At 37.0% G+C, this 23,370-nt stretch overlaps 5 protein-coding genes across 8 annotated transcripts; 3 read left to right on the forward strand and 2 right to left on the reverse strand.

Annotated features, from left to right (window-relative positions):
- LOC18785436 (ubiquinol-cytochrome-c reductase complex assembly factor 1) lies at positions 137 to 5,645 on the forward strand. 2 transcript variants are annotated; one of them, XM_007218704.2, is made up of 8 exons: positions 137 to 345; positions 2,662 to 2,849; positions 3,131 to 3,344; positions 3,467 to 3,633; positions 4,319 to 4,443; positions 4,592 to 4,652; positions 5,123 to 5,171; positions 5,337 to 5,645. In XM_007218704.2, exons 2-8 carry the CDS (start codon positions 2,673 to 2,675, stop codon positions 5,414 to 5,416), a joined length of 873 nt encoding a protein of 290 aa, XP_007218766.1. In that variant the 5' UTR covers positions 137 to 345; positions 2,662 to 2,672; the 3' UTR covers positions 5,417 to 5,645. The 2 variants fall into 2 exon arrangements, with proteins under 2 accessions (XP_007218766.1, XP_020413798.1); XM_020558209.1 differs by lacking the exon at positions 137 to 345 and adding an exon at positions 352 to 418.
- Positions 6,350 to 9,464, forward strand: LOC18785327 (acid phosphatase 1). Its single transcript, XM_007218756.2, has 3 exons — positions 6,350 to 7,118; positions 7,612 to 7,821; positions 9,053 to 9,464. The coding sequence occupies exons 1-3, from the start codon at positions 6,706 to 6,708 to the stop codon at positions 9,228 to 9,230; spliced, it is 801 nt and encodes a 266-aa protein (XP_007218818.1). The 5' UTR covers positions 6,350 to 6,705; the 3' UTR covers positions 9,231 to 9,464.
- LOC18785376 (putative kinase-like protein TMKL1) lies at positions 10,855 to 13,582 on the forward strand. The gene is made up of 2 exons (XM_020557680.1): positions 10,855 to 11,874; positions 12,648 to 13,582. Exons 1-2 carry the CDS (start codon positions 11,391 to 11,393, stop codon positions 13,241 to 13,243), a joined length of 1,080 nt encoding a protein of 359 aa, XP_020413269.1. The 5' UTR covers positions 10,855 to 11,390; the 3' UTR covers positions 13,244 to 13,582.
- Positions 14,016 to 19,626, reverse strand: LOC18784866 (U-box domain-containing protein 35). Of its 3 annotated transcripts, none has more exons than XM_007218858.2 (10): positions 19,382 to 19,626; positions 18,689 to 18,919; positions 18,403 to 18,524; positions 18,199 to 18,320; positions 17,556 to 17,746; positions 17,059 to 17,381; positions 16,532 to 16,633; positions 15,961 to 16,389; positions 14,800 to 15,552; positions 14,016 to 14,504 (listed from the first exon to the last, which is right to left on the reverse strand). In XM_007218858.2, the coding sequence occupies exons 2-10, from the start codon at positions 18,894 to 18,896 to the stop codon at positions 14,322 to 14,324; spliced, it is 2,433 nt and encodes an 810-aa protein (XP_007218920.1). In that variant the 5' UTR covers positions 18,897 to 18,919; positions 19,382 to 19,626; the 3' UTR covers positions 14,016 to 14,321. The 3 variants fall into 3 exon arrangements, with proteins under 3 accessions (XP_007218920.1, XP_020413268.1, XP_020413266.1); XM_020557679.1 differs by having other exon boundaries at positions 17,059 to 17,375; positions 18,689 to 18,928; XM_020557677.1 differs by having other exon boundaries at positions 18,689 to 18,928.
- LOC18785475 (derlin-1.1) lies at positions 20,629 to 22,998 on the reverse strand. Its single transcript, XM_007218615.2, has 7 exons — positions 22,831 to 22,998; positions 22,278 to 22,413; positions 22,085 to 22,158; positions 21,882 to 21,975; positions 21,525 to 21,653; positions 21,243 to 21,403; positions 20,629 to 21,132 (listed from the first exon to the last, which is right to left on the reverse strand). Exons 1-7 carry the CDS (start codon positions 22,845 to 22,847, stop codon positions 20,913 to 20,915), a joined length of 831 nt encoding a protein of 276 aa, XP_007218677.1. The 5' UTR covers positions 22,848 to 22,998; the 3' UTR covers positions 20,629 to 20,912.

The following is a 23,370-nucleotide window of genomic DNA, read 5'->3' on the forward strand; positions in this document are numbered from 1 at the left end:
ATTATTTTTATTTTTGATGAAGTAGGACAATAGGCCGTCATCTTATTGATGATTGGCTCATTGGGGTTATTCCGTCAAATCTAATACCGGCCTTTATCAATATGGGCCTCTCTATATATTTCATATTCAAAGAAAAGAAAATATTCGGATGAAAAAGAAAAAATAAAAGAAAATGGGGTTTGGCATCCTTCCACACCTATGCTGTTCCTGCCGTTAGATTTACCACGCGCCGTCCATCCTTTTCTGAGGTTTTTGGGCCATGAAGCCGTCCATCATTTTCTGAGCTGCGTTTGCTGGATTTACGAACGGGGTTCCTCAGTCCTGCGTTTACTACTCAGCGAGAAGGTAAAGGCAAAGCATCCTCTCTCTCTCTCTCTCTCTCTCTCTCTCTCTCCTGCGTTTACTACTCTGCGAGAAGGTAAAGGCAAAGCATCCTCCCTCTCTCTCTCTCCCTCTCTCTCTCTCTGCGTTTTCTCCTTAATCTTTCGTTCCTAATTCTGCAGATTATATGACATGGGTTTTACCTGTGGTTTGATAATTTGATCCGATTCTCTTCCGGGTTTCATTCTTTCACATGAACTATGTGTAATGCATGTGTTGTTACTGTTTGCTGAAATGAATGTGCTAAGCTTTACGTGTGTAAAACACTTATACTTGAGCTCCAAAATAAGGTTTTTCCTCAATAACGTAGGCAGGAAGGCTAGCTTTAGAGTTAGTGTTTTATGTTGGTATATGTGTTAAAGTATAAGCATAGCTCGCCAATGGCGGGCCCATTAAGGGTGAACGACCTGGGATGCTCACCAACTGTTCGACGAAGTGCCCCAAGGAGCCTATGAGCTTCTCTGTGTGCAGGACTCTAGCTTTCTTCTTAGACGCGTTTGTGGGTTGTGTGTTTCTCTCTGGCCCTCTCAGTTTGCTTCTTAGATGGGGTTCATATATTGATGAAAGAGGGAGTAGAAGAACGTACAGAGAGAGATATATGAGGATTTTAATTTGGGGTCTGGCTTTATCTTATTTTTTGTTTTTCCGGAGCAGGGCTGTGCAGTGCAGTGCATAGAGAGCAGCATAGCGCTATGACACTGCCCAGTACAATCTACAACCCTCCAAACCCAGTATGGAGATATAAAAAATTAAGGGTTTATGTTATTGTTATTCTATGCCACTGACCAGAAAAAAAACAAGTTAATGGAATTGTTATTTTATGTTATGTATTTATGATGATGCTGATATTGGAAACATCCAATTGCATGGTGTATTTCATGCAATCATGGGGCAACTCATGCAACCTCTCTATAACACTGCCCATTTACAATTGTACACAGCAATAAGGCTAGGCTAGAGTACTACTATATAGCATCTCCCATTTCACAAGTTCCATATATAGGGCATTGGAACCTTGTTGCAATCCATTTCTCATAGTTTTGGTGTCAGTTAAATAGCTGAGTTGATTATCAATTAATCGTATCTCAGTAATTATGGTTAGTTCTTCATGAAGTAGGTTAGAGATTTTTTTCATGTATTGATAATGAAGTCTCGAGGTAAATTTTTTTTTTGGGAAGTTTACATGTTGACCCCTCGGGATTAAAATCCTGGATCCACCACTTGTTCTTCATGAAGTAGGTGAGAGAAGATGTTTTTTCATGTATTGATAATGAAGTCTTGAGGTAAAAATATTTTGTAAGTTTTATACGTTGACCCCTCGAGATTAAAATCCTGGATCCGCCAAGCTTGCTCATCCCTTTTTTCTGATTTTGAGTATAACTTCTTATATAATGAACATATCCTTGATTTAACGTCATCTTTCTTGTGGTTCTCCACCTTTTGCAATCCTTTTCAATTTATTTGAATAGAATTACATTGACCAAAAGAAAAAAGAGGAAGCAAAAGCTATGTAGAAAGGTAGAGCAGAGAAATGAACTTGGTTGGCTTAGTGGGAAAACCTGTTTTGTATCTGAAATTTGTTTTTTACAACCATGACATTGTTCATTTGAGAATTTATATTGAAAAATGAAAAATTAGGTCTTCTTCTTCCTTGAGCTTGGGCCGCTCCTTTTTCTTTTTCCACCATCTCTCTCTCTCTCTCTCTCTCTCTCCCTCTCCCTGTCCCTCCTCACACGCAGCCGCCAGCGTACGTCCTATCTTTTCTTCTTCTTCCTCCTCTCCTCTCCTCTCATCTCTCTCTCTGAATCTTTCCTTCTCCCTCTCGTTGGCTTCTGGCTTCAAGATTGACCAGAAACATATTTGAAATGTCTGATACTCGTGTCAAGAACCTAGGATACGCGTATCCGTTAGTCAAAGATGGTATCCGTTGAATCCAATACGTATCCAATGCATATCCGACTGCGTATCTATGCTTCATAGCTACACATTTTATATACCCTATGTATTCATATTTCATTATGAACTGATTCTCATACTCATTTGTATTTATCATCTGTTTGGTTGATGAGAAGATAATTGAAACTGAGAAAAGACACGATTCTGGATTTCTTGGTATTTGGTTCAAGCCTTTAGTTTTAAGTTTGAAACTCTAATTTCCTTTTTCAAGGCTTTCACTGAAATTGACAGGTTTGATCAACGTGCTTATGAAAATTGTCTATATAATGATGTTGTATGATTCTCATGTATGAATTTAAAGAAATGTCTCTTTGAATTGAATAGGGAACTTAAAAATGTTGCCAAGATGGAGCAGAGCTGTTACTCACTTCTCAAGGCTGGGTTCACAGTATAACTTGAATCTCAGAAATGAATTTTATGTTATTTCTCGCCAAAGCTATGGCAGGGCTGCTGCAGCTGTGGCTCCAGATAAAGCTATTACTGTGGAAAAACTTCTCCCGAGTGAGTCAATGGTACGTTTTTGAGCTACCCATATGCATTTATGTGTGTAAGGTACTCAGTTTGTGTCTGTCTGTTTGGAAATCGAACTTGCTGATTTAGGTAATAGTCAGTTGTAGTTTTAATTAAGTTTGATGATTTACTTGTTAATGGGCATAGATTATCCGGAAATTAAAGCATTAGCCATGAATCATGCTTGTGATCGTGTATTTGTGTGTCTGCGTGTTGGCCTTCGTCAAGCTGAAGCTTCTAGAATTATTTCATTGCTGAGACTTAGTGTACCAATGCTCAACAGGTAAATCTGGACAAACTGTTTTGGTCTAAGCCATGCTCATTGGCTTTGGCCCCGGACTCCCCATTAAGAATTGAGGAGCCACAATATGCGGGATTTAAACGTGCAATCCTTAGGCTGATGCTGTTTTATAGCAAACAAAGCACGTCCATTCGAGGAGCAAATGTGGTATATAAGCGAATCATTTCACAAGTTGATAAACCTGCCATTTATGAAGGTCAAATTTTCTCTCTTCTTTCCCTTGTATTTTCTTTAATAATCTTGTGGATATGAGGATAATTGGCAATGTTTTTAAAGCAAGCTTGATGGTGAGCTAAACTTTTCTCACAAAATATGCAGTATTCAACTTGGAGAAAACCTTTAAGACAACATTCTCTCTACTTGTACTTCATATGTGGCTTTGCTTACGCCGGTTGAAAGAAGACGGAAAGGAAGGGGTTGAATTCGGGCAATACATATATGAGACTTACAATCACGATGTGGAACTTAGAGTATCTAAGGCTGGGGTATGTGATCAGTTCTCTTATGTTAAGCTACATAATCCACTTTGAACTTAATGCTTACTGACAGTTTAGTTGCTTCTTGTTAATGTTATTTTCGGATGACAAGTATTAATCAAATTGGAGGTTATCAACTATTTTTTAAAAGAACTTTAAGTTATTTGTTTTGTATGGTTCAACAAACATAGGGAATTTTCCAGAATGAATCTGTTTCTTAGGTTTTAACTGTTGTGCATTTGGTATAAGAGGTTATGAGAACATGGTTGCTATACTATTTGTTTGTAATTTTAGGGGGCTTACGATTAAGCATGAGGTTGCTTAAGACTTTCCATCTTTTATAGGACTGTTTCCGTGTTATGAAGTTGGTCTATCGACACTTTGGTGCACATGATAATGCTATTTGTTTCTTTCTCTTTGTATATATGGGTTTTTTTTTTCATGCACACTAAAACCAAAATAGATGCTTTGCTTAGTTTGCTCAATTCCCAAAAACATTCATGTATAGCTATGTCCTATTGTCCACTATTTTAGGAGCTACTATGTCCAATTCCGTGTAACATCTTTCACGTTATGCATATTGAAGTTTCCTAATTACTCAGCTCACCAACATATTAGGTTGTTTTTTATGCAGTATATTATAGCATAGGATTTACAGTTATGCATGCTAATTGATTTACCCTTGAAATCTCAGGTCAACTTATTACTGACTAAATGGATGAAGGATTTGGAGAAGATATTCTATGGGAATATTGTTGCTTATGATGCTGCCGTGCTTCCGGAGGCTAGGCAGAATGAGCTGCAAAATGTGATTTGGAGGTAATCTTTCCCAAGCTTGGTCTATAGTTCCCCCACCCTTAGTAATATTCTCTGTCGTTGGATGGTGTTCCCATACTAGCCCCAACATAAATATTCTCAACCATTTGAACATGGAAATATGTATTAACCATCTGTACCTGCTTTGCAGGAATGTCTTTTCTGATGATGGTTCATCACAACCAAATGGTGATGCATCACGAGCAGTCCAGGCATGTTCTCATTCTTGATCTTGTGTCATCTAATTACATTTCACTTTGTGGTTGATACACTGGAGAATGTGTAGTTCTCCAGATTTGGAATTACTAGACGTGTTCTTTTCTCGGGGTTGCTAGAACTGTTGCTTTTGTAGCTAAGCCACGACACCTCCCCCCTGACTTTATAAGTACTCTCTTCTACACCGAAGAAAAAGTGTATATATTGGCCAGTGATAAGTGAGAAAAATGTGTAATATTTGAGTTAGCCCATGGACACAAATGCCATATATGATACCCAACTTCATGTCTGTAGATTAATTCTCTCTATAAGATGTTGCCTCATTTACCTGCCTTTTTAATCAAAATTCTCTTTAGTTTTTAATTTTTGAGGGAGGAGGGGTTGTAGTGGTTGACTTTCTTATGTCTTTTAAGTTTTTAGATCTATATGATGCGAACAATTGCAATGAACGTTTGTGTATATGCAGGCAATGGCAAGATATATTCGCCGGGAAGTTAGTTGCCTGTCCTTGACAGGTATTCATTTCTTGTTCTTTCTGTTTCCTGTTGGGAATTTGGTATTTGTGATAATTTAATGAGTTCCTATCAAGTTCAAGGTTGCACATAAACTTCCAATATCTTCACCAGATATATGATGCCTACAAGTTCAGTCTGACAACGTTGTGCAATTTGATTGTGCAGATAAAGAAGCTGTGTTCTCTGGTAATTTCATGTTTACTTCATTGAAGGGCGAGAAACCAAAATCAGAGGCATCCATATAAGAATCCATGTAGTCATGTGCGAGTTTCCGTAGTTCGGAAGAAAATTAGAAAATTTTCATTCAACAACAAATCATAAAGGCTTGTAAAACACGAGCACAATAAAACCTTTGTATAATTATCAAAAGCAATGCCGTTATTTTTTCAATTGCCCGTCTTGATGGTTTTAGCTTATGTAATTATGCGTTGGTTGTGAATGATTATCAAGATATTTGGTCGTTCGTTCCATTTAGATGGGGTATGTCGCTCTTTTTTTTTTCATTATCCCTGAAAATGCTTTTGCTTTGTCATGTTAGTTCTTGCACTCTGAATTTGTTCAGTATTCTTTCCGATCATATAAATTGCATTCTTTTCCACATAGTACACGCATCAGATCAGATGAAGCAACTAAGCAACTAAAAGAGAAAAGTGACAAAAAAGAAACATTAGTTATCAGCTTCAAATGTATGCTATAATTCATTATATGAGACATAAGTTTTGGATCAAAGGATTGCAAGTTTTTATTTAAAACAAATAGACCCATCCGATCATTGCAATGAGGAATTATATTGTCATCCGATCAATTGCAAAGGGGTTCTTAATAGTCAATTGCAGAGTTATTGAACAACACGATTCCCTCAACATACAACCCCTCATTAAGAAGCTTCCCCTCACAGGACAAGGCGACTCGGCCTTGTTTGTATTGGGTTTGGGCTTAGTTACTTATGTCACAGGCTTGTGGACTTGGATCTTCTTGGGGCCTTATGCCGAGGAGGTGCCTTCCAATTGTTCTTCCTTAATTTCCTGCGTAGGTTAAGGGAATATCAATATCCCAACAGCAATAGGAAGGAAGTAAACGAAAAAGAGTTGATTTGTCTATACTTGTAGACCGAGGGTGGGTCCTACACTCCCACAACATCTGAAGGTCGTCCTATAAGTTTACGTGCCGCCGTGCATCTTCCCTCCATCTCTCCAAGCAAGCTCTTCAACTCTACAACAACCTGTAAATCTCTCTCTCTCTGTAATTACTTCACTCGCACGCCACTCTCTTCAAGTTCTCCTCTTTAAAACCCAAAACCCAAAACCCAAACACAGAGGTTACTGTTCATATATGGGTTTCTCATTCCAACACCAAGAAACGTATTTCCTTATTTGACCCCCCGTTTTGCTTTTCTTCAGATTTTACTTTTCCACAGATTCCCTTCCATAAATTCCCATTGATTTTTCAGATACCCACAAAATCTTCTTTATTCACGCCCTACCCAGAATTTGATTCCCCCAAATTCAGAGTCTTTCTTTCTTTCCCAACCACCATGACTTTCTTGAAGATTTTCCTTTTTTTTCCTTTACTTTCCCTCGCGTTTTCTCAGGAAACTTTCACTTCCCACCTCCTGCCAAGGCCTTTGATCATCGAATACCCCGAAAACACGGAGACAAATTTCAGAGAATTAGAGGAAGAGTTTAAATTGCACTGTACCAGCTGGAGATTTTCTGTGGAGGCTAACAACATCAACCCCTGGAAAACAATCCCACAGGAATGTGCAAAGTATGTGAAAGATTACGTGACTGGTCGGGCTTATGGGTTTGATCTCGAAAGGGTGTCTAAGGAGGCTGGAGTTTATGCCAAGGCTGTTGAATTGAGTGGTGATGGGAAAGATGTGTGGATTTTTGACATTGATGACACTCTGCTTTCCAATCTTCCGTATTATGCTGACCATGGTTATGGGTATGATTCTTGAACTTCCTTTGCGAATTTTCTTTGGGTTTATGGAATAGTGTAGAGGAAAACAAAAATAGAGTAATTTGGTAAAGTTGCGTGGAATTTTGACATTGATTGACTAGAATGTTTTCTAAAATTAACATAAATAGAATCATGTTGGGAATTTTACAGTGTTTCATTTGTTTGGAACTTGAAAATACCAGAAAACCAATAAATTGAATGAGATTCTTGTTATGAAATTTTGAATTAAGAATTATAGAAACCTTGGAATATTGGAAGTAAATGGTTCATCTTTTTGACCTTATAATATCTCGAAATTTATCAACGAACCTGCTACAACCAATTTGTTTAGTTAAGGCGAGGTTCTGCTGTAAAAAGACCTCACCACAATTCTATTTTTCTATTTTTCATTGAATCTTATCATGATTTATTGTGTTGTGTATTTTTTTTTCTTTTTTGTAACAATGTTCTGATGTGGATAATATGTGTGCTTTTGCAGCTTGGAGGTTTTTGATCATCTGGAGTTTGATAGATGGGTTGACAAGGCCATGGCACCCGCTATAAAGTCCAGCTTGAAACTCTATGAAGAGGTCTTGGGTTTGGGAATTAAGGTATTTTTGCTCACTGGGCGCAGTGACGGGAAAAGAAAGGCTACTATTGAGAATCTGATCAATGCAGGATTTCGAGATTGGCATAAGCTTATTTTAAGGTGAGTATGAATGCCCCTTATGAGTTCATGTAGAATATTGTCTGACTAGTATAACTATTATTATCCATATTTTAATATCATTTGATTGTCCTAGTATGGTTTTTTCCTTTGCAAATTTAAATGGAAACTTAGGTTATGTCTTATCGCTGTATTCTAGAGCCAAATTTAGGACGTGCTAAAATTAAGGGCAATGCATGCTTACGAGTGTTAGATAATGGGAAAATTTTATAGCATTAGCATGAATATATCATTGCTCTTCAGGCTACTGTTCCCTGCGTGGAGTAGATTTGAGGAAGTGCCATTCATAATATATATTCTTTTCCAGTCACATTGTTAAGTTTACTTTTTCATGATATATATAACATTCTGTTGTCGTGCCTTCCATCCTTTTTCCTTGGGTGGGGTACTGATCTGTTACTTTCCTGCATATTTTACTTAGTTAGAAATGATTGAAGTGGATCAATGTTGATTCAATCAGATGAAAAAGATAACTCAGTTTTTACTTATGTCCTGCGCATACCTGCATACACATTATTCACATTAAGGACCCACCTCACTTATGGGCTGAAGGTGTTACCACGTTATATCATGTAGCTGAGCTCAAGTAATGTAATTTTGTTAGCTATAGGACTTGCCCACCAGATATTGATCAAAACCTACTACATTTCCACTTGATTAATTTGGATTTGTTTTCGTTGTGAATTTTACTTGATTTTATTAGATCAAAGAAGGTTCTCTTTTTGTGATCTTTCATAATTGCTTTGTTAGGGGTGTTGGTGCACTATATTGATGATTTTCTGTTTCTCCGATAGATGTTTGATTTCGTCTTCCTAAATAAATAAATATCATTTCATCAGGTGCTTTTCATCTCATCTGATTACTGGTCTTTGTCAGTTGGGAATACAAATTAATGACAATGTGAAGTTAGGTTTATTTCTAAAGAAAATAAGGATGAACATGAAAAGTAAAGCTTTCAATTGGATACCCATGTTTATCATTTATAAGAAAAGCTTATGATTAACATTTTGACATCTTCTTCTCTTCTCTCTTGTTTTTTGTTCTTTAAATCATTGATTACAGAACTTGAATTTGAAGCTATCATTTTAAGACAATGTTCATTACTTATGCTATCAGGAAGCCTTTGACTTTAGGGCATTGTGCTTTTCGTCCTTGTACCAGCTTCATAATGTTTGTTTAGAATTCTGAATCATGTGTTTCACATATTGTGCAGGGCCCCGGATGAGCAAGGGAAATTAGCAACAGTTTACAAGTCAGAAAAGAGGAATGAGATGGAGAAAGAGGGATACAGAATTCTTGGCAACTCTGGAGACCAGTGGAGTGACATATTAGGCACCTCAATGTCCATCCGCTCATTCAAGCTTCCGAATCCAATGTATTATATTCCATGATAGGGCAAGCATCATCATTCATTTCAAAATAATCACATTGCATTGTATGGGCAGCCATTTGTTTGTTTCCACCATTAAAGGGAAATCAAGATGCCATAGACACTCAGTACAGTACAATCAATTGTTAATATAAAACAGAACCATACCATATACTTTGTGGTCTCTACATGTAAAATGCAGATTCCTATACTTTATTATCAGACAGGATTGGAGGACCACTTTGAGTTGCACAAATTTTATCTCAGTACTTTGTCTCTTGAGTTGAATTGGTCCCGAACTTCTTGTGGGTAAGGAGCAAAGTGCTGTGACCAATTGCTTTCTTTACGGCACCAGTCATTGTCTTACTGAATTAAAGGGGGGTTGGGGGGGTGGTGGTGGTGTTTTTCTTATGTAATGCAGTCTACATTTGACTTCAATATAAGTCGGAGAATATTATTTTTCTCTTTACCGGGAGGACCATCTTTTGGGTATTATATAGTAATTTAGGTCGAGTTGAGGGACTGTTGCCAAAACAACACTCATCATCATCAGCAATCTTCAGGATGAAATCGGAAAAGTCAAAAATGGCCTTACTGTTTTCCAGTATAGTAGGGTAAAAACGGCACTGTATATTTTGCCTTTTCACGAATTCACCCCAAGGGCCTGTTATCTTCTTGGAAACTATTCGCAAATTTCAAAGTGGTCCTTTTTCAGCTGAGGAAATATTTGGTTTAATTAAGCTTTTAGATGCTGCCGCGTGTAGGGTCTGAGGGCCTGACACTTTGTTTGACAAAGCATCATGCCTCACGTGGTGGGGCGGTCCCACACCCGTCTGATTTTGATCAATACTTTGATGGTGGGTGCCCTCAAGCAACAACTCATCAATCCCCGCCGTTAATTACATATTGTCTCAACCACCACTTAGCCTTCATAATCACAACTTGAGCTTCAAGTTTCTTTCATATAATTACAACTTAAGCAAAATCTCTATTTAAATATGGTTCATCATGTTAATTACAGGATTTTTTTTTCTTTCTATTTTTCTTGTTGGAATATTTTGTTCATATTTGGATCTGAAATTATGATCTCCTGTTTCTCACTCTCTCTCCAATTTTTTTAATCAAATGACAAAAACCTTCCCTTCTTTGTTGTTAAATATGAACAAAATGTCAAAAATCGTTTCTAAAGTAAAGGATGATAAAATAACGCGTAATTGTGACAACTTTGCATCTAAAATAATTGTCTATGGTCATCTCATCTGCCCTCTTAAATTTATAATAGAAATGACAGTAACTCCATAGCTTGTAGTTGATGTGACATCTCTCCTTCCTTGACCCCTTTACTTTATTTATTACTTTATATATATATTTTAAGGATATTTTTTTTTATTGAGATAAGAGATAATATAATAAACTCACACACATTATAAAGATACTAAACTTTGAACTCAAGATCTTGTTTAAGAAAGTAATTGCTTCAAACCACAACACCAATGGGTCCTTTGCGACCCTTCTACTTTTTAAATGAACAAATACAAAATCATTGCTTTTTTATAAAAAGGAGAAAAAATACCACTTTTTTTCTTTATTCATATTTATATTATATTTTTATTTTTAACAACAATGTCTCCGCCATCTTCTAAATCTCACTATTATTTTGCATTAGCATATCAATCAGAAAATGACATGCTAAGGTGCATGCAAAAATGATATTGAGGAATATATTTGGTGGCAAAAGGGAAATTTCACACACAGTCAAAAACAGATGCAACATCACATTCACATGGCATAGATCTGTCTTACAAGTTTTGAGCATAGTATATGTGCTCATCTTCTGATCTCTCTTCAACTCCATAACTTCTTTGTGCACAAGTCTGTCTCTCAGAGTCCATTTTCCTAGTAGATAAAAGGATTAATTTTGATCCCCTTAAAATTCCCAAAAATATTGGGTTCCACACACACCCTCTCCTCCCAAAAGTACCACCCCATCTCAATCTTCTTGTCTTCTACTCCTACTTGTATGGAAAGAAATCTGTTCTACATGAAAACTAGCCATATCTGCATTATGTTTAACACTTTCTCAATCCTTCACGTCAAAACCAGATCCTAATCTTTTGTTACTTCTCACTTTCGTTGTCCAAATTTTCAATGTTTGATATGAAGGAGTTGCATTTTTGACAGAATGAAGAACACCCACCTGCTTAATTTGATTCTTGTACTGACTTCAACTGGAGTTTTGGTATCTTTTGTATTTTTGATCTACTTTTACTGCAAAAGAAGTGCAAAACATGAGCAACAAGATGTGGAAAACTCAGAGCAGAAGCATGAAGATGATGTGAAGGTAGAGGACTTGATGACTTTTCAGGATGGCCAAGACCTCAGAATTTGCGACATACTAGATGCTCCAGGGGAGGTGATTGGAAAGTCAAACTATGGAACACTGTACAAGGCTTTGTTGCAGAGTAGCAACTCAGTGAGGTTGCTGAGGTTTTTGAGGCCTGTGTGCACTGCAAAAGTTGAAGATTTTGGTGAAGTGGTTCAGTTGTTGGGGTGTATAAGGCATCCCAATTTGGTGCCTCTTCTGGGATTTTATGCAGGGCCAAGGGGTGAGAAGCTTTTGATTCATCCGTTTTATTGGCGTGGCAATCTGTCTCAGTTTGTAAGAGGTGATTCTCTTGCCTTTTTGATCTATCTTCTTTCTGTTTGTTTATGTGTGGTTGCCAAGAAAATGCATAGAATGAAAAAGAAAGATTGATCTCTTTTTCTTAGTACATAAGGATACTGAGTCTTCACTCAATTGGGCTTAAGAGGCTTACACAAAAGAATATCTGCTATCATGGTGTTTCAAAACAATCAAATTCATAACTGTTTTTTTGTTTTGGTAAGTGAATAATATATAACCAAAAAAGAGGCAAATTCAGAACTTTTGGATATGGGCTGTGAACAAAATTAAATGATCAGAGAGAAACCAGGGCTTCAAAAAAATTCTTTTCTTTTTCACCTGGGTTTGGATTGCTCATTCATTTCAAATTAGCAAACTTTGTGTTGTGGAACAGGAAGTTAACTTCTAGCAGGTCTTTTATCACTTCCACTTATAAAATTCTGTATTGTTCTAATTTCCAATTTCCCTGTTCTGCTTTTGACTCATCTGTTTTTGTCTGCATAAAATTGATCTCTTTTTCTGCACGTTATACAACACTATTTGGATTCTTTCCTTCATAAATTATATCTGTCACCTGTCAGCACCTAACATTGTCAGTTTCTCCTCCCATGTTCCCTTGAGATAAGGATGACTATGCCTTAGCAAAATTAAACATCTGTGCTTTTCATTACCAAATTTAGAGCTCTTCTCTGATTAAAATTCTTTATGTATGTATATTTTTAGCTCCCAACTTCCCATAACTTAGAATTGATAGATAAACTTTGCTTCCAATGACAGAAAGCAATCCTGACTCTCACAAATGGGCCATTATCTATAGAATCTCAGTTGGTATAGCAAAAGGTTTGGATCATCTTCACACTGGGTTGGAGAAGCCCATAATTCATGGCAATCTCAAGTTGAAAAACATACTTTTGGATCGCCATTACCAGCCATTCATCTCAGATTTCAGCCTACATCTTCTGTTGAATCCTACTGCTGGCCAAGAAATGCTTGAACTTTCAGCATCTCAAGGCTACAAAGCCCCTGAGCTGATCAAAATGAGGGATGCAAATGAAGAGACTGATATATTCAGCCTTGGGGTTATCTTACTTGAATTACTCACAGGGAAGGAACCAATCAATCAAAACCCAACAACACCTGATGAGGATTTTAGTTTGCCAAATTTTATGAGAAATGCAGTCCTTGGACATAGAATCCATGACTTGTTCCATCCAGGTTTACTTCTCAATAGCAGCATTGACGACGAACTCCCGGTTACTAAAGAACAGATTCTCAAGTTCTTTCAGCTTGCTATGACATGCTGTTCTCCTTCTCCATCACTTAGACCAAACACCAAGCAAGTTCTATGGAAGCTTGAAGAGATTGGTAACTGAACACTCTACTTGAGCACTGTTTGGTAGGTCATAGTGCCTTGATTGAGAATATTTCTGTTTACAAAATCAGCATGATTGATGGCCATGACAAAAACAATGACCATGATGACTTTGACGTGTATAGTAAAAATATAGGTGGTTATATATACTCTTTGAAGCCAAAAAGCTGAAAACTTCAGCTTATGGTTGCACACTTTGAGCAAAAGTTTCAGATTTCAGCCATCCGACAAAGATCGAAAAGTTGGTGATTTAGTTTGTCAGATTGTAGATTTCTTTATTGCTAAGTATTAGCAGCCTGAGACTATGAATTCCATATGGTCCCAGCTAGCTTTCACAAAATCTTTAAGGGAAGGTATCACTCAGCAAAAAAGAAAAAGAAGGTACCTTTAATCAACAAATGAAATTATGCTTTTTTCTTCTAGACCCAAGATTGTCTGCAACTTTGAATTAAGAATACAAGCTTCAAGTTCTCATAGCAGATTAATCAAAATCTTGGTCAACTAGTTTCATATGAATTTGAAGACTAACAAGGCATACCAGAACTTGGTTCCAAAATAATCTGTTTCATCTAAAATCCAAAATTCAATTGGATTGTCACTCTCTCTTAATGATATCTAGCTGCCACATAAGAACATGGTGGGTGGTGGGTGGGTTTATGTTGGTCTGGGTCCAACCACCATGAGAGATCGCTATCTTAGCTTAGATGCGGTGTGGAGGGATGACATTATTATGATTAAAAAGCACCATTGCACTACTTGATGAAACTTGTCACTTTTTTGGTCAAAATCTCCTTCTACACCTTTTTCTCAAACAAACATATAATTTGTTTACGTACATGGCATGACACGTGGCATATGAATAAATACTTTCTTGGCCTTCAATTCTTGAATCTTTTTTACTTCTTTTGCACAACAGAGAAATTAGAAGTCCTTTTCTTTACTCCTACAACAAAACCAGTGACAAATTCAACTCTAAAACGCTACCCTATGCCTCACTACGCTTTACAGCAAGAGCAAGGGGTCAAATAAACTAACCCATCATTGTTAACCTTAATAATAACAATCAACAAAAGTAGATGCTATTGTCCCCTGGACTTCCACTCCATAATGGCAGAAAGAAGAGTATAATTTGGTATTAGATTCTTATTTGGCAATGGCAAATTCGTCATTGGCGACTTATCGTTCTCTTGAATCCATGTCTCTATTGATTTGCGATCATAAGTGTAACCATCCGCAGCCACACAAGGTTCCTGCATTACATCCTGTGACAAAAGAAAATAGCATATTATATGGGATTTACAATGACATGAAGAATAATTGAAGCCACCAACATTTGGTCAAAATTATAAATTATACCATAAAAACAATCCCTTAGAAATTTAGGAAATGTGGATAAAATACAATTGTCCGATTGCGACTGACTAATGTGAAGCTTTAACATTAAGGATATTGAGTTGGATCTCTCCTTAAGCTGTCATTGAGTTAAAACCCCATTCCAAATTCTAGGCTTTCTGGTTAAACAATACTATAAATATAGGTACTAAAGATTATGTGTACCTTAAGAATTGGACAGATGAAGTGGTTAGGAGGTAGGCGGCACTGAACTGTGGAAGCTGAATCTCTTGCTTTATCAGCAACCATTTTCAGTCTCTCCAGCAGAGGAACTACTTGCTCTTTCAAGTCAGGTCTGTCTCTGCGTCGAAGCTCTGCACAACTCAATCCCAATTCAGCCAACTGCCTCGTCTCTTCCATTGGCCAAACCCCAGCTTTAGGATCCAAAACATCCATTAAATTTCTATCACTAATAGCTGTTTCCACCAGATGGGTTAAAGCTCTTGCTGGTTTTGCAGTCAGCAACTGCAAGATCACCATTCCAAAAGCATAAACATCAGATTGTGGAGAGATTATCCCAGTCCTTTGATACTCCGGGTCTATGTAAGAGAGAGTCCCAACAGGCCCTGTGTCATTGTATATACTGGACACAGAAGGGTCTAAGTTAAGCATTGTAGAAAGGCCAACGTCACCAATCTTGCTCACAAGGTTATGATCAAGCAAGATGTTTGCTGGTTTCAGATCACGATGGATGATTGGTTTTGGCTTTGAGCTGTGAAGAAAGATGAGAGTTGAGGCTACTTCCCAAGCAATTCGGAACCTCTCAAACCAAGGAATAGGAGGTGTACTGTTTTTCTGGAGCAACCTGTCCTCCAGGCTACCGTTCTCCATGTACTCATACACTAGGCAACTGTGTTCAGGACATGCACCAAGAAGGAGAAGCAAGTGGGGATGGCGGATTTTGCTCAGGATCTCAAGCTGCAAGCCAGTAGAAAATGTAAATCAGTGTTCAGTTGGGTATCACAGGTTCCCAATTTTACAGTTTCTTCTATGCGATGCGTGGTACCAACACAGCACAAGATGAGAACGGTTGGATGCATTATTAAAAGCAGAGACTCTAAAGAGCACATACTTATTTTCTTTTTTAGTTCTGACTAAAGAGCAGAGACCGGGAGACTTAACTACACCTAAATAAATAAATTAACTACTGAACTCCTAAGGAGCTCTTGATTATACAACAGGCGATTTCTTCAACAAATATTTTGATCTGCCATTTTGTTTGGTTCAATACCACCATTAGTTTCAATGTGAACGACACTAATGCAGGAAGGATAGTTCGACATCTATATGAGCTACTATCCAGATTTAGTCATGCATGTTACATACCTCCTGCTGGAATTGCTTAGTTTGGCGATTCTCTTTAGAGTGAAGAACTTTCACTGCTGCAGTTGTATGATGAAAACTACACTTATAGACAGTTCCGTACGCGCCCATTCCAATCCGAAGATCCTCAGAGAAAGATGAGGTGGCAGTAACAATCTCATCCCACATGAACTTCTGGTATTGCTGCACAGGACCTACAAGTACACTTTCAAGCTTTTCTTTCTCCTCGGCATCATGCATGGCTTTCATCTCTGCTTCTCTCCTTTGCGAAACTTCTCTTTCAACACATTCTCTCATATACTCAGCCTCTATCTTAGCAGCTTCATACTTCTCCTTCTCTTGTGTTGCAAATACTTTGGCTTTCTCCTCCATTGAATTTATCTCCTTGAGCCTTATTGCTTCCTCTGATCGGCGTTTATTTAAATTGTTTATCTGATTATCAAAAAGAAATATTTCTTACTATTCGAATCGAAGATCTTAAGAGATCTTGCTAACTATTACAGAAGCTAAACTGGATGGGTAAATAAAGAAACAGAAAGTATTTACTGCTGTCAACAAGGATAAGAATACCTACCTTCCTAGAAGCATCAATAGTCTCACTTTGAGCCATTGCATACATTCCTTTGACATGTCTGAGTTCAATTCTCAGCTTTTCTAGCTCCAAGTTGATATTTGCCTGCAAGAAGTGCAAATTGAACAACTCCATTACTTCTTTAATACATACAGCTCCCCCTATTGACCTGACCAAGGGACGTGTTTCCATATATGTAATAATTAAGAATTTTAATTCAAAAAAATGCGGTATTGGTTGAGAAAAGGTCTCCCACACTTTTCAATCATCTTATCATAGACTTAACATGTTAAGATGGTTTAAGTAAAAACTTTTCAGCAATTTGAAACACATGAGACCATGACTTCTGCAGGCAAGTACTTTCAACTGAATAAAAATAGCATAGGAAGGATGTTTAGAAATCAAAGAGCACTACATACTATGTAATCCATAGACCACATCTCATGTATGCAATTCCTAATATGTATTTTTCTGCATAATTCATTGGAAATCACCATTTAACCATGTCAAAAGAAGTCAGAAAGTGCTACCTGGCTCTCAGATGAATAATCTGTAACCACGTCTGAGGTGGACGCTTGATCAGAAGTCCATGACCGATTATCTGTCAGGAAGCTTCCACTACTAGAGGGCTGACTCGGTGTATGCACAACATCTGAGTTGCTGGGACAAGAACTCATACCATCCTTCCCTTCCTCAAGATCCTGAGATTGGCATCTAGAATGAATGGTTTCATTGGAATTTGTCTTTGTACTAAGAAGGGTCTGGTTGATAGTTGTAAGAGCTTGAAATCGCTGCATTGGAAGGGAAGGAGAACGGAAATGGGAGTATGAACCAACCGAGCCACGATCTGTGCCTTGAAAACAGAAGAACTGAGTTAAATATTTCAGCTGCTTACATAGTTAGCATCATTGACATTGTACATTATCATTTATTGCTATGGTTGCAAGAGCCCCCATTCTCTAAAGAATGTATATGTTGCACATTACATGATATCAAGATGTCACTCAACCTGAGTCATGTGCATTACCTGTCTGTGAGCCGGATGCATAACTTGAAGAACTGTTGATAGAACATGTGTCACTATTGTCATCTCTAATGCTTGCAACTGACTCGGAATCAGATGCGCGTACTGATGACAATTTTCCTTTTGAAACAGCATATATGGTGCAAAATCTTGGGCTGCAAGCTGAGATTTTTGAGGACAGTCCCTTCTGTTTCCTAGGAGCATTAAATTGGTAACATGATCAACCACAAGGCAATTTTGAGAAATAATTTTTCACAAAATACGAGAGGATTACATGGATGGTTCTCTATGTTCTGTAGAAATATATTGACAAGACAAATGACAAAGGTTTCTTTCATTTTTCTTTTTAAACATGCACAAACTTTCTTTTGTGCTTGTTTGTGTGTGTGTGCAAGTGCACACATGCCTCCGTGAATATTTTGTTCACCGGAAGCTCAATTTGAACCTATCTAGAACCTGTTAAATGATTTACCAGATGATAAGCAGGAATTCTGTATCCAAAATTATATCCTCTCGCAATTGGTTTTTGTATGCAACTAATCAAAATACAAAGGCTGCCAAACTCTGGAAATTTCCATCCCCTTTTCCCCACACAAACCACAGTCATCAAAGTATCCATTTGAACAACTACATGCCAACAAAATACCTTTTAAACATGCCACGAGATGGGGCACCTAAGACAAGATTGCTTATAGCAGACTTAGCAATCTCCTCCGCTATTGCATTTGCCACGTCGTCTGATTCAATGACTACAACATCTACTTGCACCTACATTCAAAACAGTGAGGTTTACATTTTTGTTACCTTGGATTTTCTTAATATCAAACTTCAACAAATAAGAAAGTTGTACCTTCTTTTGAGCACACATTTTCTTGTATGGAAGAAGCAACTCACTTGCCTGCCACTCAATTTCCTTTCTATATGCAGCTACTACGTCTTCTCGTACTTGTGACAATGGAATCAGATTTCCCACTATACTCACAACAAAAACAAGAATTTTTAAACATAACAGTAATTTTTAAAAAAAAATTTGAATACCAAATCAGTCTTAAAAAAATTAGAATACCAAATGAATGAATTCATGAGCTAAACCCAGTTTATGAATGTCTCAAATTTATACTCATGTTTATACTTACTTGGTGTTGGAACTCCAGTAATCCTTGGGCGCACATGTATCAACTTGAAGAATACATTTCCCTCTGGAACAAACTTCTCCAGAGCCCATCTAACAATGTATTTGCTCTTTCTGTTCCCATTGATAGCAATGGCAACAATTGAAAGAGGGGAAGGTGCCGCCTCCAATGCGACACTGCCATGTGCTTCAATAATTTCACTCCCATCCATTACTCTGCCACTCCTCTGTTACACTGAATCCTCTAACATGTAACATGTAGAAGCAAAGCAAAGAGCACAATTACTACTCGCAACAGACCAGATAAATCAAATAAATCAGAATTTTATTATAAAAATATTAAGGATTTAAAATAACAACTTCACGTAGGTATATCTTGAAGAGAATGAACCTTCTTCAATTCAAATTACCCGGCAATACATAAATCTTACGACAAGCAGGCAGGCGAGAGAGAGAGAGAGAGAGAGAGAGAGAGAGAGAGATAAATTGGCAGACTCAGAAATGAATTTTCATGAAATAAGCCTCAAACTACCAAAAAGAACCAAAATTTTGAATACACAAAGACATGCTCGCAAACACATATGCAAAGTGCCGTTCAAAACCAAAAACAGGCTCACAAATTTCAAAAAACCAGAAAGTACACAGACGCCAACTTACAAGAAAAACCACACAACACAACAAGAAGATAAGAACGTACCAGTTTTTTAAGGGTCAAGACTCAAACTTCGAGCTCTTCTTCAAATCCTCTTGAGAGGAGAACAAAAATTCATAAATATCTCCCTCTGCAAAACCATTTTGAACATTCAACCACCATTTCCAGAGTTGGAATAGTTTATCTGCCACCAAAGCTTATTTTGCCTCTTAAAAATTAAGAGCCAACTTTTCCGTGAAGCATTGCCCTGTATCTGAAAGCGACGGCATTTTTATTTTTGGGTTCCTCTGTGGATTAAAATCAACGACTTGCAACTTGATTAACTATATTAAAAAGAACCATTCGTTCAGTCTCTGGTATGACTTTTCAATCTCTGTTCGTTTTCAACGAAAGTGCAACTTGATTTTGCATCTACTGCTCAATCAGTAGCATTAATGTACAAATTTTAATTTAAATGAGGACCTACTTATATATAATTAATTTTATTTTTTTACAGTTCTTTTGAACTCTAATTTATCTAAACAAGAAACAAAGTTGCAATCTTGGATTATATATTATTATTATTGTTTTTAATTTTATTTTTGGGTTTGCTAAGTTGGAATTATGGCACTGTATAAACTACCACGAATCTTCTCCTGATTTGTGACATTGGTTGTTGGCCTACATGAAAAACACGAGGGGATAACACCAATGCCAAAATTGCAAAGAAGATTACTTCACTTCCTTATAGTTTGACTTGACTGATTGGCTGCCTGCCTCATAGAAATTTGACTTCATTTCCATATGTCCTATAGTTTTTATATTTTCACTCCATGTTTTCAAGAAGATGACATACCATATGGCTTTTAGCTCAAAGGTTCCTATGACATGGGTTCACTTTGCTTTTTTTCTTTCTTTCTAGTTCTCTCAAAAGTATTAATAGTCAAACTTAAATCCACAATATCTTTTTTTTTTAATTATCGAATGTTATTTTTAAGTTTTGATCAATATTACAAATTTAAATAAAAAAATACGTTCTCTTTATCTTTAACGTACGTCTTTGATATCATTTTCAGGACATATCTAAGTTACCATGAACCTAATTTGATAGCTGATGAGTTGTTAATGTATATAGGGCTGTCCATTTTCCGTTCTTGTTTTTCATAAAAAGGAAAGGTATAAATAATAAAACTGTCACATAAATTAGAGCAAAATTATGTACAAATAAAATGTTAACAACCAAAGACTAACACGAACATCTCATGTGACCAAATAAAGAGAAACTTGTAACAAATTGATGACGAGGACCGACAAGTACAATGGCCTCTGCAATGTCTATAAATCAAATAAACGCGTTCTTATTAAAGAAAAGCATTTGAACCTCACATCATATGATTCATAAAGTCACATAGACAGTAGAGTTGAAAGGGGCAACAAAATTTAATAAGTCAATGTGGACAAGTTGACTTGGTAGCTTAGCCTTTTCAATGCATGTCGCCGATTAGCTTAGCTATGGCCAACATAGGAATAGCCATTTTCCATTTGTTACATACATGATATATCATATGTGAGTAGGCGCTGGCTAGATGATTACTAATTAACGACCGTCGAGGCGCTGGCTTCTTCCACGGAATGCAACTCCATCAGCTGCTGCCGGCTGCTGATTATTAAAAGGTTCCTGAGTTGTTTGTAGTGGAGTGGTTGTTCGACCATTGAGTCGGAAGCTTCTTCCCCGGAACGCAACTCCGGCATGAGGATTGCGTTCCACCGGGGAATTGATTTGGGTTCCCTCACCCCAGAAGGATACCAATTTGTGCCTGCAAATTATTCATCATTAAGGTCTACAATTATGCATATATATTTATTAATGTCTACTGAATCATTCATTACTAATGAAATCAAATATTGTTGATCCATAAAAGGATACACCCAGAGAGGAGTCTTGAGCATTAATTTTCCACCAGCAAGAGGATGAAGCACCGTTAGAAAGTAATAGAGATGTCCTGCAACCATCCCTAGAATGTCTGGCTTCAAAGGATCTCCAAAAATCAAATCCAGACCCAGAAATGCCCAAGGAAGATAAAATCCCTGTATGTACCCCACAACTTGTGTTATATAATTTCCAAAATGAGATAGCTAAACTTAAAATTGAAGAGAGAGAGAGAGAGAGAGAGAGAGAGAGAGAGAGAGAGAGAGAGAGAGAGAGCACCTTCAAGGACACCAGCCCATATATGTTGATACGTGCATTTGGGAACTCACGGGACCATACATACACGATCATGAAAACCACTGAAGGTCCCATAAACGGAGAGAACAAATATGGAACAACAGCCATCACCTATAAATAATCCATGTATATATATTTGTCATTATTTTAATAATTTGCAACATGAATGTCCATGGAACCCAAAAAAATTGAAAAAAAAAAACAATACAGAAATCAAAATAGTAGTGCAGGCCGGCACAGCTAGGTTTGGGAATAAAATAGATGTATAGAATGCTTTGGCAATGTTGGTCCAATTAGAATCAGAGAGAAACAAATAGTAAATTAAATAGTTTGGCTTACCAAAAGTGAAATGGCACCAAATACCAACATCCAAACATAGTCTGCCGTTCTCTTGTCAAACGGTCCTCTCTCCAATCCCACACCATATCTTGCTCTATGCAAATTGGAAACAAATAAGGCACAGATAATGCGACAAGTTATTGTATCATTAAAATGAGGTATGGATAATTATGTTATCTTAATGCCATCGAAAAGTCGCTCACATTATTATAAGACGAAAAGCAAACGGGAAAGAAAAGGGCCCCAGGAAGAAGAAACTGGTAATAAGCCTCCAAACCTTCATTAATCTCATCATTAGTAAAAGAAAAAGAAAAGCACAAAGCATGATCAGAAGCAGAACAATTCCGGCCTTGAATAATCAATAATTAGAGAAGATTTTTGAGATTTTAATTTTACCTGGAAACGTTTTATGACGAGGCCATAATCAAGCTCAATGTTCGATGGATTATAAAGTTGCAAGTACAAGGCAGCTGCAGTCATAAAGCAGGCAACTCCATAGGTCTTGCTCACCGGTGGCAGCGATCGATAGTATCTGTAAATTCATAGGCGCAGAGACGAGGTTCTTTAATTTCCATGGAAAATTAAAAAAACTTACATGCATCCGTGAAAGGATAAAAATGATTGTAATTTATGAAATAATTTGGCAAAGTGAATTAGGAAAAGCATAATTTAGCAGATTGTTTAATTTATTATTGACTGGGAGAATGTTGATCAAATCCTTAATTGATTGGTGTAGTGGTTTTTAATGCTTATTACAGTTGTATGATAAAGTAAATAAACAAGTTAATCAAAACTTTCAACCATGTTGTTCTTTGATTCCTATGATAAGATCATCCAAAACCAAATTGATTAGAAAGATGATTTGAATTCTGAGAGAGAGAGAGAGAGAGAGAGAGAGAGAGAGAGAGAGAGAGAGAGAGAGAGAGAGAGATGAGGAGAGGTTGCTTACTCCGCTGGTGTAGCCATTGCAATGAAAGAAGAGGAGCTGGAAACTAAGTGAGCTACCAATTAATACAGCTTTATATGTAATATGTGCTCTCGGTCATTTGTCAAGCCTTAGTGGGGACGTAATGAAAACTCCAAAGAAGAGACTTTGGGGTCGTCTCAATAACCCAACGAAAGGGTCATGGAAGAAACTACATTGGTTTCAACCAAGTCTTTCTTCCACTACCACTCACCATTGACCACGTATACAAGTTCTATATTATTTGTTTAATTGTTTTTGTTTGAGACCGCAACTACCCCAGTAGAAAACTTGTCTATCCATGTAGATCAAATAGACACCAACGACTTTTGTAAGATGAAATTCATATTTGCCGAAGAATATTGGGGCAAAGAATTCAACTCTCGATTAAGATCTCTTTAATCAAATATTTAAAAATGTTTTAAAAAAGTATTGGTGTGAACTTCTAGTATTAATTGTATAATTAATTATAAAGATGAATTGGCACCTCGCAAATGGTACCATCTTTTTTTTTTAAACAATATT

This window comes from Prunus persica, chromosome G2 (genome assembly GCF_000346465.2).
Source record: "Prunus persica cultivar Lovell chromosome G2, Prunus_persica_NCBIv2, whole genome shotgun sequence".
In the NCBI taxonomy this organism is placed as follows: domain Eukaryota; kingdom Viridiplantae; phylum Streptophyta; class Magnoliopsida; order Rosales; family Rosaceae; genus Prunus; species Prunus persica.

Bases quoted from the DNA above. Each gene is read 5' to 3' on its own strand.
- LOC18785436 (XM_007218704.2), top strand. From the start codon at position 2,673: ATGTTGCCAAGATGGAGCAGAGCTGTTACTCACTTCTCAAGGCTGGGT. The intron at 3,634-4,318 runs GTATGTGATCAG...TTGAAATCTCAG, and splicing joins TTAGAGTATCTAAGGCTGGG to GTCAACTTATTACTGACTAA. The intron at 5,172-5,336 runs GTATTCATTTCT...TTGATTGTGCAG, and splicing joins TAGTTGCCTGTCCTTGACAG to ATAAAGAAGCTGTGTTCTCT.
- LOC18785327 (XM_007218756.2), top strand. From the start codon at position 6,706: ATGACTTTCTTGAAGATTTTCCTTTTTTTTCCTTTACTTTCCCTCGCG. The intron at 7,119-7,611 runs GTATGATTCTTG...GTGCTTTTGCAG, and splicing joins TATGCTGACCATGGTTATGG to CTTGGAGGTTTTTGATCATC. The intron at 7,822-9,052 runs GTGAGTATGAAT...CATATTGTGCAG, and splicing joins TGGCATAAGCTTATTTTAAG to GGCCCCGGATGAGCAAGGGA.
- LOC18785376 (XM_020557680.1), top strand. From the start codon at position 11,391: ATGAAGAACACCCACCTGCTTAATTTGATTCTTGTACTGACTTCAACT. The intron at 11,875-12,647 runs GTGATTCTCTTG...TTCCAATGACAG, and splicing joins TCTGTCTCAGTTTGTAAGAG to AAAGCAATCCTGACTCTCAC.
- LOC18784866 (XM_007218858.2), bottom strand. From the start codon at position 18,896: ATGGATGGGAGTGAAATTATTGAAGCACATGGCAGTGTCGCATTGGAG. The intron at 18,321-18,402 runs GTACAACTTTCT...TTTTGAATGTAG, and splicing joins AAATGTGTGCTCAAAAGAAG to GTGCAAGTAGATGTTGTAGT. The intron at 14,505-14,799 runs GTACACATAATC...CTTTTGTCACAG, and splicing joins TCATCTGTCCAATTCTTAAG to GATGTAATGCAGGAACCTTG.
- LOC18785475 (XM_007218615.2), bottom strand. The intron at 22,159-22,277 runs GTAAAATTAAAA...AGATTAATGAAG, and splicing joins TCGTCATAAAACGTTTCCAG to GTTTGGAGGCTTATTACCAG. The intron at 21,133-21,242 runs GTATCCTTTTAT...AATAATTTGCAG, and splicing joins CTCAAGACTCCTCTCTGGGT to GCACAAATTGGTATCCTTCT.